Source organism: Ambystoma mexicanum, chromosome 1p (genome assembly GCF_040938575.1).
Source record: "Ambystoma mexicanum isolate Mex_15411 chromosome 1p, UKY_AmexF1_1, whole genome shotgun sequence".
Taxonomy (NCBI): Eukaryota; Metazoa; Chordata; class Amphibia; order Caudata; family Ambystomatidae; genus Ambystoma; species Ambystoma mexicanum.
Window position 1 is genome coordinate 658,345,865 of NC_090921.1, and position 16,873 is coordinate 658,362,737.

The 16,873-nt window shown below is 44.9% G+C and overlaps 1 protein-coding gene across 1 annotated transcript in view; it reads left to right on the forward strand.

Annotated features, from left to right (window-relative positions):
* The window catches only part of LOC138578694 (lactoperoxidase-like), a 513,803-nt gene that overhangs the window by 312,628 nt on the left and 184,302 nt on the right, over window positions 1–16,873 (forward strand). The window contains exon 7 of the mRNA XM_069649723.1: window positions 1,749–1,909. Within this exon, the coding sequence (XP_069505824.1) occupies window positions 1,749–1,909 (161 nt within the window). The remainder of the gene's footprint in view (window positions 1–1,748; window positions 1,910–16,873) is intronic.

Genomic DNA, 16,873 nt, shown 5'->3' on the forward strand with positions numbered 1-16,873 from the left:
GTTACCCACAGGCTGAACCCTCCTTTCATCATCCTGATCTCACAATGATACCCTTGGCCTCTTTTTCTCAGACTCTTCTTTGTCCTGTGTGGATTTTCGCCATTTCATTGTTAGGTCTATCACAGCCCGTGAGTTTCTCAGTATTCTTGAGCAGACCTCTCCCAGACCTGGTGATTTGGCAGAAGATCTCCTGTAGAACTCTGGTTTCAGGCACTTGACTTTATAGCTCTCCTATTCCTCTGGTTTCCCAGGTTTGCTTTTCATATCTCGCCCGCACCTCTTGTTTCTCAACATTTTCAGGCCTGCTTTCTCATAGACTTCTGGTTTTTTAGCATTTACCTTACGGGTCTCTCCTAGACATTTGATTTCTCACGTACTCCACTGTAAGGTCTCCCGTAGGCCTTTGATTTTTCAGCGCTCATTGACTTCTGGTTCCTCAGATCACTCTACAAGTTTCTCGTAGATCTTTGGCAGGCTTCAAATCCTTGCCCCAGGGTAGCAATGAACTTCTCCAGTAAAATGGCCAACTTGTACAAAGTGGCAACCTCCCTGTCTCCACAGAGGCTGATGGAAAACATGTCCTTCTTCTCCCAGTATACTTCTGCCTTTTCTACTCTGGCTAATGTATTTCCCCTTTACTGGGTGTCCATTTCACTTTTCCTCTATAGTCCCTTGAGTTGCCCCTTGTGATTGGCTGGGGCTGTTAAGGTTTTGTCTTAGTTGGTGGGATAGTTTGGTCCTCATGATTACCCCCAACCGACCCTCTCTACATTGGTTAATGGGTCTGTTGGTTTTAGCTGCCAATTCTGGTCTATAAATGTGTGGCATGGTGTGTCCGCCACCTTGGAGTCTTTCCTACAGCTGCAGTTCTATCTGCGATACTCTGCATTCTCCCCGGCTCGGGCAGTGAGTGATCCCTTACTTGACCGTGTGATTTTCATATTGCCACCTTTCTTCTGTAGGTAGGTTTCAAAATAGTATGTGGTTCCTCGCTCATGGTTTTCAATGACATTCATTTTTATTAACGGTCTTTTGTTTGCAGTCTGGAAAGTGGGGTAACTTGGTCTGACGTGGTCTGTGAAGTATATCTGCAGAAACAGGTTGGGATTATGATTGTCCCAGGCGGGTCAAAACCACACCTAAGCAGAGCCTGCAAGCATGTGGGATGATGGATCCCACTCCATCCATCCTCTGGGAGGCACATTGTGTCGCAGCTGGACCAACCCAGTCCCCTGTGCCTTTTCACCCCCAGTCAGCAAGAAGGGTGGTTCTACCAACTCACCACACCAGATTTAAGAGTACAGAAGAAGACTGTGAGCCTCACTAACTAGAACAAAGCAGTGTGTTTCTTCAATTTGTGTTATTTATCATGTCAATTTAAAGACTATCTATACAAATATTATTAGGATGTAGTGCAGGAAGTTGCAAAATAATTATCTTTTCTCAATATGCATTGCCAGCTGGTACACGGGTGATGGTTTTGCAATAACACCCTAGCGCTAGATTATTGCGTTGTATAACCCTGCTTTCATCTTCACATGTAACAAGTACTACATTCATTCATTACTCATCTGCTAATGCAACACTTTTGATAATGTAATGTACTGTTTATTAAAAATGACACATAACATAACATGAATGTTATTCAACTTTGTGAATTCGTGTTTTTACTGAATTTGACACGGCAGGCTTAAGTACGATTTGGGCATCAACCAATGTCTTTGAAATATTCTTTTCTTCGCCCTAAGGTGACAAACGATCGAATCAAAATGTACTCTATCTGACCTTGAACACTCTCTTCCTACGAGAACACAACCGGCTCGCGAGGGAACTGAAGAAGTTAAATCCACACTGGAATGGTGAAAGGGTATACCTTGAAACCCGGAGGATCATGGGAGCCTCAATGCAGGTACTAATGATGATAATACTAATGTCATTGATTGAGGTATTGAATGCAAACAGCCTTTTCTACTGAGTCACAGCAAATACTTTCTACTTCTACAGTGGAGCACAATTGACACAGAAAGCCCTCCAGCTTTCAACCAATGGTAGTCAGATTGGAGCCAGTAACCTAGGATGTTTGCACACATCTGGTCTTAAACTGGTGTCTCCAAATGCTAAACACTCAGAGCTGGACGCCCAGGGATCCTTCGTTGTTGCTGGCTGGAGTTTTGAACATGCACTTTATAAGCAAAGCACGCCATGAATCTTGAAATAAATTCAATTGCACTGTTTCTGGCACGGAATTAGATTCTTTCTTTCACAGCAACTCGTCCATAATTTATTTATTTATTTATTTATTTATTTTCATTTGGTACACGGCCAGACCCTGGGGTATCACGGCGTGGTTACAGACAGCTTTGGCATTGGTCATACATTTGTACTGCGTACATAAGTTATTTACAGAAGATCATACAATACACTCATGAGCATTATTTACAAGTTAAGTTAAACAGGTGGGCGTTAGACTAATATTGGTTAAAAAAAACAGGTTTTTAGCCGTTTTTTTAAACCGGGGAAAGAAATCTCTTTTTTATGTTGATGGGGCGGGAGTTCCAGTGTTGAGGGGCTAGGACATGGAAGCTACTGCCCCCCGCTCTGGTATTTTTGTAGCGGGGTGACACTAAGATTGATTGTCATTGGAACTCAGTGTTCTGGTGGTTACTTTTTTATGTAATGCGTTGTTGAGGTAGATTGGGGCTTTTTTGGCAAGACATTTGTGCGCGATGCAGAATGTTTTAAAGATAATTCTAGCTTTGATGGGTAACCAGTGGGCATCCTTCCTGATCTTAGAGATATGATCAAACTTTTATATCCCTAATGCTGCCCTTAAAAATTTGTTTTGCATGAGTTGCAATTTACTGAGGTTGGTATTGGAGATCCCTAGCGGTAACACGTTGCAGTAGTCCAACTTGGATAATGCCAAAGCCCTGGTAAAGTGAGGCAATTGGTAGGAGTCAGAAATTGTTGACTTAGTGCGATAAGTTTGGAAGTATAAGCCGTGGATGATGAGAGCGTACTAATATGTTTGGTCATAGTGAGGTTAGCATCTAGGTATACGCCTAATGTTTTTACTTGCTTAAGTACTGGGATCAGAGTGCCGTCGATATTAATAGAGGAGTAGTCTGAATGGAGGACAGCTATTTTAGATGGGGATCCCACGATGAGAACTTCTGTCTTCTCATCATTGGGGCAGAGACTATTCAACGCCATCCAGTTTTGGATGATGGTGGATATTTTATTAATGGTCAAAGTGTCCGGGTCATAGTTCCCTGAGATGGGTATGAGGATCTGGGTGTAATCTGAAAAGTTGGTGTAGATGACACCCATATCGTCTAATACTGTGAAGAGGAGTTTCGTGTTGGCATTATAGAGTGTTGGAGAGGGGCATGGACCTTGGGGTACCCCTATGGGTACTAGGATGGGATCAGCAGCTTCTTTGCCTATGGCAACTCTAGTGGTGCGTTCGGCAAGAAAGGATTTCACCCACATAGTGGCATCATTAGAGAACTTGAAATCATTGGCTAGTGAGGTACACAGTTTGTCATGGCCCACAAGGTCAAATGCTGCAGACAGGTCTAACAGCAAGAGTATGCAGAGTTTCCCTGAATCTCTGATGGTGTCCATCTGGCATCATAATGGGTGATGCCAGCCTTCTGCACATTATGGATGCGCCAGAGACAGCCCAGAGAATATCTGAGTGATTTCTCAGCTGCAGCATGCAGCTATGGGAGCTCTCCTAGGACAATTGTGTTGCTAGGGGAACAAGATTTCCCTATGCATGGAGTAACCCATGCCAAGTGAGCCCTGCAAGCCCAGGGGTGTTTTGCTTCCCTACCCTTGCATGACCCATTGGCAATACCCGCTGGGGTACTGCAGGCTGAAAATGCAGAGGGAGTATTCCTGTGCCTCCCCCTGGTTTAGGTGTGTTTGGGGTACAGAGACCTTACCTGTGCATAAGCGAGGAACCCAGACTCAGGGAGCGGTGTTTGACACCAATCTCTGCAACCTGGTTCCTGCCTTAAGTGCGTGGTGTGAGCCATCTCCAGGTGCTGGGGAGGCGTGAGTGCGCCTGAACTGCAACAAGCATGAGGTAAACAAATTATTTGCAAAAAGAGTGTGTGTGTGTGTATCTGCACGCCCATGTGAATGTGTGTCTTGTCTGCAAGTGCAGGGTGTATACGGTGGGGAGGAGAGCCAGTTAATTAAAGGACGAATTAATGAATGTGAATGAATGCATTTGAATGATTTGGGTGCACTGAGCAGTTCTGTGCTGAGATTGGAGAAACCAGTGCAGGGTTGTACGGGTATGGGGTGTAGGCTTTGTACACAATGGCATGGCAAATGTATTAGCATTATGAGGAAAGCCAACATGGACATGTTTTGTTACAGTGGCACAACATTATTTCCGGCATTATGGACAAAGCCACCATGATGAGTGTTCTTAAGTGGGGATACAGGCCTACAATGCAGCAGCCAATAGGGAAAAGTTTTCTTACGGTGGCATGGCATTTTACTGCCATTATGGACAAAGCCAAAATGGACACGTTTTGTTACAGTCACTCAGTATTATTTCTGGAATTAGGGGCAAGGGCAACCTGATTAATGTTCTTAAGTGAGTTACTGTCATACAGTGGTGCTGCCACTATGGGCATATTTTCTTACAGGGGCATGATATTTATACTGGTATTATGGGCAAGAACAACAAGATGAGTGATCTTATGTGGGCATATTGGCCTACATTGGTGCAGCCATAATGGACATGTGTTCAGCATACACAAAACAAACAAGGTGATGACTGGAAGGTTTATATTTAATCTTGACCACTGGCATTGCTGGGCAACCCCCCAGGCCATTGTTCTTCAGCTTGCCAAGCCATTGCAGAAAGGGGAAAGCACAAATGCAAATCTGGCTGGGTCTCTCCCCAAAAGTGGCACACATCCCTTTTGCATGAGACCACAAGCAACCTAAGACATGTTTCGGCCTCATTGGGTATTATCAGTGAGATGTAGCTTGGGTCACTATGCCCAGTAGGTTTCGGGATCCAGGTCTGGGCATGCCCGTCCCACTCGGGTGACGTAAATAAAACAAAGGAGGTGATGGCGGAAAGGTTTGGAATTAATGTTGACCACTGGCAATGCTCTGGAAAACCAGTCAGACCATTGTTCTTCAGCCTACTAAGCCAATAAAAAAGGGGAAAGACCGTATGCAAATCAGACATGGTGCTGCACCGAAAAGAGCCAGTCTCACCCGAACTGCTTGAGCACATCTCTTTTGAGCCCACTAGCAACCCCACCAACATGACATTATGGGCAAAGTCAACATTATGAGTGTGCACATACTGGCCTACATCATACAGCCAGTATGGACACATTTTATTTCAGTGACATTGCATTTTTACTGGTATTATAGTAAAAGCCAACATGATGAGTAATACTATGTGGACGTACTGGCCTACAATGGTACAGTAAGTATAGACCCGTTTTCTTGAAGTGGCATGACATTTTTTTACTGGCATTATGGGCAAAGCCAATATAAAGGGTGTTCTTACATAGGAATGCTAGGCTACATTGGTGCAGCCAGTATGGGCAGGATTTTAATGTGGTATTGCATTTTTACTGGCATTATCGGCTTAGCCAACATAATGTAGGTTCTAACATGGGCATACTGATCTACCTTGGTGCATGGGCATACTGGTCTACTTTGGTACAGCCACTATGGGCATATTTTCTTTCAGTGGCATGATATATTTTACCAGCATTATGGGAAAAGCAAAGAGGCGTATGTTCTTACATAGGATACTGGCATAAATATAATATTGGCGCAGCTAGGGATAAAAAGCCCACAGGACATCAGTTGTCTCTGAGATTACCTAGCCATCATTTAGTACTGGATGTCGGCTGCCTGCACTCAAACTTAATCCAGTCAAGACCAAATTCATCCTCATCAGTCCCCTTGCTAAACAACAACTTGTCCAAAAATGGCTCAATGATATGCGCTTAAAAGGATTTAATCTGCAACTCTTGGATTCTTGGATTCTGGAAAATCCTTAGGCTTCACCATTGACAGCAGCCTGTCCTTCCAGAAACACATAGCCAAGAAGGACCAAACAGCCTGCCTCCAAATCTTCACCCCTCCCAAATCAAACCCTTCATCACTTCCAGACCACAATTCAGGCCCTTGTGCAAATGACCTCCTGACAGTGCTCCCAGCCACACACTTAGCTCCCCTAAAAGCAGTCCACCACGCTGCAGCATGTCTTATTACAAGTGTGTGGAAATTCAACCAAATGTTCCCTGTTCTACGCAAACTACATTGGCTTCCTCTCCAGGCCAGGATACTGTTCAAGACTACATGTGTCATCTACAAAGCAAACATAAGTAGCACACCAGCGAATCTGACAGCTAAGCTCCACATATCTGGTGGCACTTGATTGTTTCGCAGCAAATTTACCAACCAGCTTAAATCACAACTAGTCCACAAAGAGAGGACCTGTAAACAATCCTTCTCTTGTCACACAACCATCCTCTGGAACTTGAACCCAGTATAGACTTGGAATACCCACACAAAACTCCAATTTCGTAAAACGCTCAAAGCGTGGCTTTTTCATCAGCAGCGGACCATGGACTGATACCAATGGGCGCACGGACCGCAACTCACAGTACGGCACTACTGTTAAAACATGCCGGCCCAAAGACTGGCTACACAAACATTAAACAGCACTCGCCTGCCCTCAAACTAGATTTAAAAAATAAAAATATAATAAAACAGCTAGCAGGGGCATGTTTTCTTATAGTATCATTAAAGGCATTTTAAGCAAAGCAAACATGAGTGTGTTCATACGTGGGAATACTGGCATATATTGGTGCTGCCACCATGGATATGTTTGGGCACAGCCAACATTAAAATGTTTTTAGACAGGCAGAATAGTGGCACATATTCTGAGTCAAGGCATGATGAAATGCATTGGAAAATGCTTCTGTGCTCTATTGGTGACTGTACAATCACCATTTTAAACCATTTAATATGATCGCTGTGAAGAACCCCTTCACATCCTGAACCTCACTTGATTGTTTTGGCCTCCCTCTCTCTGCTCGTTCGCTCACATTCATAGCAAATGTTGATGCCCCCGATTACAAAGTTCTCCTCCTGCTCCTGTTTTATTGTAATAGTCCATTATTAGGACTATGTGATTCTCTCAAGAAAGTTTGTGATGTGATCCTTGTTTCCTCTTAATGGCTAAATGGCTTACTGGCAATCCTCATCATTCCTAGTCCTACTATTCCTTGTCAGGGTCATTACGTAGAGAGGTGGATGCCACCTCTAAAACAGTTAACTCTGTTACTTTAAACATTGGTCATATTTTATCAAGGCCAGATCCTCCCACTGCTTCATGTGATGTATAAAAGCGGTGGAATACTCAGACTGTGGCAAAGGAAAATTGAATGGTGAGCAATGATGATACTCGTACGGCCGTCCCCTTTCCACCATACCTTTGGGACATTCCGTCCATCGGGACGGGACCGGAGCACTTTTGAAGCATTAAAAATAACATTTTGTCCTTCTTTTATTTTTACGAAGGGCCACCGTACGTGATCGTAGCCCCGCCTTCCTGAGCTCCGCCCCATCCATCACCCTTCAGTTCTTTTCTCCGCGCAGTCGGTGTCGGACGCACTTGCATCTTAGGGAATATTTTTCTTTTGTTCCCTTGTCCTGCATATTCCTGCTCTGGTTCCAAAGTCTTGTTTCTTCCGTCTATGCCAGAGCGTCTGGGATTCATATCCTGTTCTTCGTGCAAATGTAATTTTGTGAGGGCGGATCCCCACACTCTCGGTCTGGAGTGCTTGGGCCCGGAACACTGGTAGGACTCTTGCTTCTACTGTGACTCCCTCTCCGTTTGGGCACTCCAGGGTCGACTTGTTAAGTGGGAGGAGGTGTTCCAGTGGATTCCTCCTCCACATTTATAGCAGTTCATTGAAGAAAAAAGGAAGCGGCCGGTAAGTTCCTTCCTTTTTAGGGCACCCTGGCCAGGGCACTCCTTCCCAGGGTCTTCTGGTTTCGGGAGGAGCCCAAGTGGCTCTGGTACCGGGAGGAGCCCAATTGGCTCTGGTACCAGGGATCTCCTGAGGTGTCTCGAAAAGAATTTAACCTGGACTCCAGAGTTTTCCAAGGTTCCCTGTAAGGGTACTGCTAGGACTGGATCTTCATCCAAGGTTCCGCATGTAGGGGCTGAAATTAAGCCCAGTATTTCTGGGGCTGTTTTCACCGGGGTAATTCCTGAGGTTTCCAAATCGGGAACTAAGTGTACCGCGACTCGTCTCGAGGTTTCCGTTAAGACGACTAAATGCACCAGGGTTATCCCTGCGGATCCATGACTTGGGGCTATATCTAAGACCAGCAAGATTGATGGGCCTCCGTCGAGGGCTCTGGTGACAGAGGGTGACCCTAAGCCTTCCCACACTCAGGCCTGTGGTCGTACCGATCCTGCTGAGAGGGCAAAGAATGCAGTTAAACACCTTAAGCCTTCAAATACCAGCTCTGTCGAGGTTCCCTCACTGAGGGCTAATCCTCCAGCCAACTCTAAGGGGTCGCAAAAGCGCTCTAGATCTGCTAGCACCGGCTCTGCTGAAGTTCCCTGTCACAGGGCTAAAATGGAACATAAGTCCCCTGATACCCCTGTGTTGACAATGGCCTCAATGACATCTTTGACGCAGTTCACCTCAGGCAGTAAGAAAATGGCTGTCCAACCCCCGCGGTCTGCAGCAGCCATTTTGTTTACCTCTCTCACACCAACGTTCTCAATGGCTGCTAACGAGGGGCCTGTTTTTGGGGCTGAGCAGCCTTTTCCACGTCATTTGGATAATAAGAATCCGTTTTGCCCTCCAATAGATTGGCGTGCTCGGTTTCCACTGCCACACACAGTCTCGCTCCCTCCTACGTCCGCTCCGTTGGTATACGTGGATCCAGTTGGTGGAGTGCCATCTTGGAAACTATCATCTTGGCAATCCTGGGGGATGCCCCTTCAGAGTGGCCTCTACCCACTCTAGTGCCTAGGCCTTCTTCTGAGGATGCGTTTTTTGCCATGTTTCAGATGCTTATGCACTCTGATCCTATGAAAGCATACTTTAAGGATCTATTCAAGGAAATGTATCCTAAGCCACCTGAACTGCAGCCTGCTCCGGCAATTCCTCTGCAGGTCCTAGTAGTGCCAGCTCCTCCCTAACTTCCAGTGGTACCCCACCTCCACTGCCTCCACTTTCCACTGTGCTAAAGACTCCCGTTGCGCAGTAAGGTCTGCCCACAGGGCCTGAGGTGCCACATGCTGCCGATCAGGATTTTGTTCCTGCCGCATTGTATGAAGATCAAGCGGACCAGGATAGCGATGACCTGTCCCACTCTATTAGAGCCTTTCACGACCGGGTTGTGGATTTGATGCCGTTGATAGATACTCCAATACCCGGACCTCTGGCTCCACAAGAAGGTGTACTTTCTGGAGCCTGTGTTCTGTCGTCACAGGAGCACACCAGCCTTTTCCTTCAAAAGGATGTCCTGGCTGAAGCTTGCAAATTCTGGGAAAAACGTTATTCCGGGCAGCACCTAACCAAGAAAATTGGCGTTCTCTACAAGCTACGTGCATCTCAAGACATATCCTTGACTGCATGTCCATTCTCCTCATCGAAGGGGTTGGCAGCAGCTACATTCAAATCTAAGCCATCCTCCATGGCAGCATCCCAAGTCCTTTTCAAAGAGGACAAGCTTCTTGACGCCATTGGGAAAAAAGTATTTTCCAATTCGGCCCATCAGCTAGGACAGGCTAGTACCTAGGTCATCATGGCAGCTGCTAATCTCAAGCTGTGGAAGGAGCTTGCCGAGTTTCAAGAGTGTATTCCTCCTGACAGGCTTGAAGATTTTAAGGGCAGCTTATCCAATGCCAAAGTTCTGGCTTAGAACCTGCTGGATGCTGCGGCCTATCATGTCGACACTTCCACTTGGGGCCTTATGGTTGGAGTAGACATCTTTCACCAAGCATGACTGTATGCTACGAAGTTCTCAAAGGAGGTTCAGGACAAAGTACTTGATCTTTTCTTTGAAGGTAAGGAACTATTCCACTCCTCCACTAATGAGGAGCTCACCAAAACTAAGACAAGCACGCAAACTGCTAAGCCCTTGTCGGTCCTTGCCAAAACCTTTGCTAAAACAGTTTATACTCTGAGGTCGGGTTATTAAAAGTGGTCCTTCTCTGGTTTCAGAGGGTTCCAGGACTGCCGGGAAGACGCTCCCGCTGGTGGGCCTCGATGCAAGCAGCAAAGGCAAGGTGGGTGGTTTTTCTCTCGGTCAACAGCCTCCTCTTTAAGAACTAGCTGTCTCATCACTGATAAACTATCTAAATTATATTTTCCATCGGTCTCACAAGACTCCAGTATGAGGACGTATATTGTCTCACCTGGAGGCGTGGCAGACCATCACAGAAGATCAAATGGAACCACAAATACCAGATTTTCTTCCGAGGTTCCCAATCTGGGGGCTGAGACTAAGCCCAACGCTTCTGGGGCTGCTTCAACCCGGGGTGATTCCTGAGGTTTTTCAGTCTGGGACTAAATGTGCCAAGCCTAGTCTCGAGGTTTCCTGTCAAGTGACTAAAAGTACCAGGGTAAAACCCAGAGGATCCCCAATCAGGGGCTTTTTCAAAGACCAGCGGAATTGAGGAGCTCCTTTTAGGAGATCTGGCTACTGGGTGTGACCCTAAGCTTTACCACAAACAATCTTGGGGTCTTACCAGTCCTGCTGAGGGGAAAAAGAAATGCCCTAAGTCTTCAAGAAATGCCGCCCTGCTGAGGTTCCCTCAATGAGGGCTAATTCTTCAGCAGAAACCAAAAGGGCTGAAAAGTGCTCCAGGTCTGCTAGTACCGGCTCTGCTAATGTTCCCTGTTAGAGGGCTAATACCTATCTAAAAGCCCCAACAGCCCCTGTAGTGACATGGTCTCACTAAAACCTGTGACGCAGATCACTTCAGGCAGCGACAAAATGGCGTTCACCTCACACGGTATGAAGCGCCCATTTTGAAAAGCTCTTCTTCCAACGTTCTCAACGACTGGTACAGAGAGGCCTATCTTTGGGGTCAATGCCAGAGTCTTCCTAGCAGAGGACAGAATTGCAGATTTATCAACCAAATGCTTCTTTTTCTGAACTCCTCCATCAGGTCAGCGTGATGGTTCCAGAGTCTCCTGGGCCTGATGGCTTCATGTGTCCTAGACTTACCTCTTTCAGGACTGAAGATGAGGCGCACATAGCTTGTTCTGCAGAGCTGCTGGTCCCAAGCTTTGGGCCCAGACTCCAAAAGAATTCTGATACCATCCTTTTTAACGGCAGATCTTCAAAGGTGGTCAACCTCCAGCAACCTTTCAATGGGAACCTCCTTCCAGGAGCCCCTCCCACAGATTATGGTTACAACTTACAACACACTCCTCCTGTCTTGATATTGGGAAAATCTTCCTCGGGACCAGCCCTTGAGAGCAAACATTACCCAAATCAGCCCAAAATACAGGTTCTATTGTGCTGAGCAGTGAACTCATGCTAGTGACAAATGACACCTTCAAAATGTTTTAGCATTTATTCTAAACAGTGAATTTCTGCAACATTTTGGGATTCAAGTTAGAGAAGATTACAAAACACAAAACTTAGAGAAATGCAAAATATAGAGAAACATAGAACTTAGTGAAACATAGAGAAACACAGTCTTACGCCCCTTCAATCAGCACTGGGAGACCCTGGCCCTCATAAGATAGCTGCAGCCAGCCCCGCTCAGAGGACAGCGCTGCAGGGTGCCGACAGAGCAGCAGGTTCCGGACACTCGATTTTGCTCGAACCAAGTCCACAGATCGATCTCCCACCTGAGTCATGTGGGCATGCATTTTTATAATCTCGTGCTGTCAGTCCATGACGCACAGTTCCAGAACTTTCCTTGTGCAAAATATAGGCTTGCTCATGGAAAAACCCAACTCTGTGAATTTCCACTGTGCTCCTTTTCTGTGCCCCTCCCTGCTTGGAGCCCATCTGCGTAAAAGCTCAGGAATGTCTTATCAGTGCCTTCCCAGAGAAAGATTAGTTTACGAAACCATGCAGGGCTACAGTTAGAAAGGCAGAATATGCTAAGAGAAGTCGAGATGAATTAACCCTATGTGAGCAAGCTCTAAAAGGCATGCACTCATAGCTTAGTGTTCATAGCGCTTAAGATTGGCTATCTAAGCGCTATATAGGTGCCATAATGTTCCAAACACTCCAATAATGTCTATTAGATACAGAACTGGGGCCTTCGCCCTGCCTGTCTATCTACAATGCATAATGTGACCTACCACTCCTACTAGGCCTGCATATTCCTTGTAGCTCACTACTGTGTAATGGAAGTGCTACAACAGACTACTGTCAGCATTTTTGGAACATACTTTGAATAAACTATTGGCTTTCAGTGGCGAATGCTGTCATCTAAAGCCCTGGTTGGCAAATTTGCAATTTTGTGTATCACTACACTCCACCCCTATTCAAAGTGTGTGCGACAATGCTGGCTAATACCCATCAACATAGTATGTAGTGCAGTGATAAAGACCTTGGGGCTTTGCAAGAGGTTTAAGCAAACTATCTTCTAGCGGTTAGTCAGCGTGGCATGCAAGGTTACTAAAAATACTACCTAAACAAACATGTACACAAAGTGAACAGTGACATATACCCTTGCCAAAACCTGGCCTACACAAAAATACCTACACAAAGTGAACATGGACATTTACTCTAGCCAAAACCTGGCCTAGACAAAAATACCTAAATAATTATTGTATAACTGATTGTCAGTTAAAAAGCAGCATGCAGTTAGAATGTCCAGGCAATCCAGTGTAGTCTAATCTACAATGCACTATTGCATTTATGTATGGTTACCAATTCTAAACCTGGCAGCCTTTCACTCTACGGGCCTACCCTCCCCCTGATCCCAGGGCATTCAAACGTGATTATGGGCTGTGTGATTAGACACTTCCCCCATGCATGTGGAACCCAACCAAAAACCATCTAATTTCATGAGCAAGGTGAACCCATGGGCACCAGGTTATCTAAATAAAAACAATTCTACTAATTTGCATTAAAGCATGGCATGTGTTATTCATGCAATCAAAAGCAAGCAGTTTTGTTTGCTGGTAACTGTAGCTCTGTGTGCCAGTGGGTTGAGGATGGTAGCCCCCACTCGGAGCGAAAAGCCAACACCTGCTGATTTAACAATGTTTGCCATAAAATGCATTGTGTGTATTTAGCAGTCTTGTTGACCTGCCCTATGGCAGAAAAAATGTCTTCAGACCTAAAATTCTGCCATCTGAAGTGGTGGCCAATACTTGTAGCAGTGTTGGGCGTATCAATGGACCCCACTAGGCCAGAGGTTTTATAGCAGAGCTGGCATCAGAACCCATAGTGGCTAGCTTATTGTGCACAGTTTCTATGTCAAAATCGTATAAAGCTCCTGTTACTCCCCGCTGCTCCCGCAATTAATGAATCTAGCTCCCTAGCTACAAGCACTTTGGTGATGGGCCATAGAAATTGACTCCATTTGTAGCAGCTTGGTAGTACTAAGGAAACATTGCCTCGTGATAAATCTATGTGTATGTGTATCACTGTAATAATAGAGGTGTGCATTACCAGCCTACAATTTAAATATTGCCTTACTACTGGAAAATCTAACATGTTCACAGTTTCTACCTTGTGTGACTTGGAGAATACCCTTCTTCAAGTGGGATGCCTACCATATACAATATTAGTTTTAGATACAAACACCATACTACCATCCGGCAGTGGCTGTTTCATCATACCATTGTGTGAAATGCATTTAGTCAAATTATAGTCCATAAAATCTTGGCGAGAACACTTGCTGCAGTTCTTGGCCAGAAAAACAAATCGTTGGATCCATTCACTGAAACATTTGGGCCTAGGATGTCATAAGCACCAGTCATATGAGTCAGTGACAAAAGATGCCCGACAATGTGCCAGGCCAGTACGCTAGCAATTCCATGTGGATACTCATTTGTAGCGCTTTTCCAAGGAATTATTCTAAATGTCTACAATCAAAAGGTGACTTTTTGCATTAGTGTGCTGGAGACAGCCGTCCCTACAGAAACATGAAACTGGTTGGTTTAACAAAAAACCGTGTCACACTATGTGTCATAAAATCAAACATCAAGTCAGTCATGGTTTCATTTACCCGCCTTAAGGCTGGCTGTAAAAGTATCCAGTGTTTCTAAGATTACCATCTCACATTAGAGCTCACGCACTTGGCAGCATTACTACAAATTAAGAACCTTAACCTACACACAGCTAACTTTGGTGTGCGCACTCATTTTATCTCAAAATATATTACGCTCCTGCTTGCATAATCCTGCTGCCCCAACAATTCATAAATCATTTTCCTGCCTACGTGCAACGTAGTAGTTTTAGAAAAGGCAAAATATCTCTGGTTAAAGCAATTAAGTTGGAAGAGCAAAACATTTTGTTTTTTTCAGATTCATCTCAAAAATGCATTTAAAAACCATTTTTCAATGTGTTAGCATTCAAGTGCTGTGTCACACAGCTGTTTGTGGTGCATGATGTCACAGTCCACAACCCATGGTGGTTGCTTTGTCCACAGTCCTTTAAACAAGAAAGGCAAAACATATCAACCAGGTTATTTCCAGCAACTGAATCATTTGAGTGTGCAGCATCAAATGTTTGATAACTAGCCAAGTCTGCACCGTGCCAGTTCAGCAAAAGTTATTACTCTGTTGGACACTTCTCACAGGTTGCAGAACAAATGTCCTCATGGTGCAGGACAGGTTCAAAGTTCACATATCATCTCGCAGCGACTCGCTTTCTCTGAGAATGCATCTGCTTGACTGATCAGTGTCACCCGCAAATTGCACACATCTACCCCAATCATGGCACGCAACTGTCTTGGTTTTTTGCCTAGGTAAAATACAAACAGAAATGTTAGGATTTCATCAAAAGTACAATGTCATTGTTCTTCACGTTAGGATGTCATCAAAAACTACAATATCAGCGTTATCCACCCCTTCCCTTAACACCACACCCACCTTCAGAAGTCTCATCGGGTAACTACACACTTTATCATTGCTACCACAATTATTTGTCACCCTTCTGCATGTTACTGGGGGCTTATTTACACTCAACCATACGGGGTGTAACGGCCTAATCACAAACTCATTTGTGCAATGCGATCATAGTTGGTCAATGGTACCTCAGACTGATCTGTGATTTTACAAAATCCATATAATAAGTACCCAGGTCGCACTTCTCAATGGATCAATGCTTTTCTTTTTTACCAAAGCGATCACGAATGCCAGGCGCCAACTTGCTTCCAGTTTTTCATGATCTTGATTTAGGCTGTCCTGCTGGCATCACTCCATATTTCAAAGGTAAAGTCCTTCAGTCCAATACCGCCTACAGTTGCACAAGCAGCTTTGTTTATTTTTCTCCATACAGCTAGTGTTTTTCAAGCCTCTGGTTTTCCACTTGTCATTTTCCCAAAGAGTGTCTGCTAATTTCTTGGGCCACCACTTTGAGCGTGATAGTCTAAGTCAGTTCCTTTATTTGCTTCAACAAATCATTCATTCTTGCACTAAGCCGTGAGGCTTCTGGATCATGGCTAATGTGCAGTGTTCATGTTATACTCCAAAGCCCCGCTCTGCATGTTGTCTCTTGCAAAACGGCTACCTTTGTCAGTTTTGCTTCCATCTGGAACACCATAATGTCTTTCTCAGTCACTCCAGCCCTGGCAATGTAGCTTGCATTTTTGCCAGCTGTGTATTTTCACTTCTCAAAGCGCATAGAGGTTTCTTCTCCAGTGCACAGTGCTTTACTACAGTTCACATCACATGGGGTACTGGGATGCAGCTTGCACGGCAATGTCTCTTCACTTCACATCACATGGGGCATGGGGATGCAGCTTGCACGGCAATGTCTCTTGAAATGGGCAGCTGTCTTTTCTTAGCCCATTCACAGATGCACAGGTTCCCCAAATGTTCAGATGCGATGCACCCGTCTGGCATTCTGCATGCAGCATTTTCTTTTCCTTGCAGTGTTGATACTGGGCAAATTCTGTACTTCTGATCAGCTCTGTTATTCCATGCCAGTGTCAGAAAGCATGCATACATCAGTATGTGTCAGGTAGATTGCACTCTTTTTCATCTTCTCACTCACAGCAATTATTGCCTTCAGTTCTGTTTCAGCATTCTGTCTTTGCACCCCCCTCCTCAGTTTTTGCTCACACTGACGGTGTCTCTCACAGGGGATGGAATGCAGGAATGTCATTTTTTATCTTTCCTGTGCACATGGTAGCGCCATACGCACGCAGCAAGCTTATCTCTTTGCCTATAACTCTTAAACTGGGGCGGCTTCAATGGAAGGCACTCGTTTCAGACAGTTCATTCAGATTAACTGTTTTCTGCACTGCTTCAGCAACTCAGAAAAGCTCCCATATCTGCCAGCTTTTATAAACACCATTTTACTGAACAGGAGCACGGCATTCTGCTTTTCTGCCTTCCTCCAACAGTTTTTTTTTTCTTTCGCGCACCTCGCCCAAGACAGTGCAAGTTATCTTCAAGGCACAAGCTCTGCACAGCAAGACTCTTATTTTCAAAAGAGACACTTTTCTTGTCATCAGATTCAACTCCATGTAATTTTGTAAAATGTCAAAGCGTCTTTTAGCCTGTTTTGAACTGATCAATGTCCCATGTAAAGGCATACACATTTTTTTTCTTTTTCCTCGTAACCTTGTAGTTTGGCTTCACAAACTCACTCCAATGCAATGTGTGATCTTTCAAAAGAACTGTGGGTTGAGGCTTCTAGG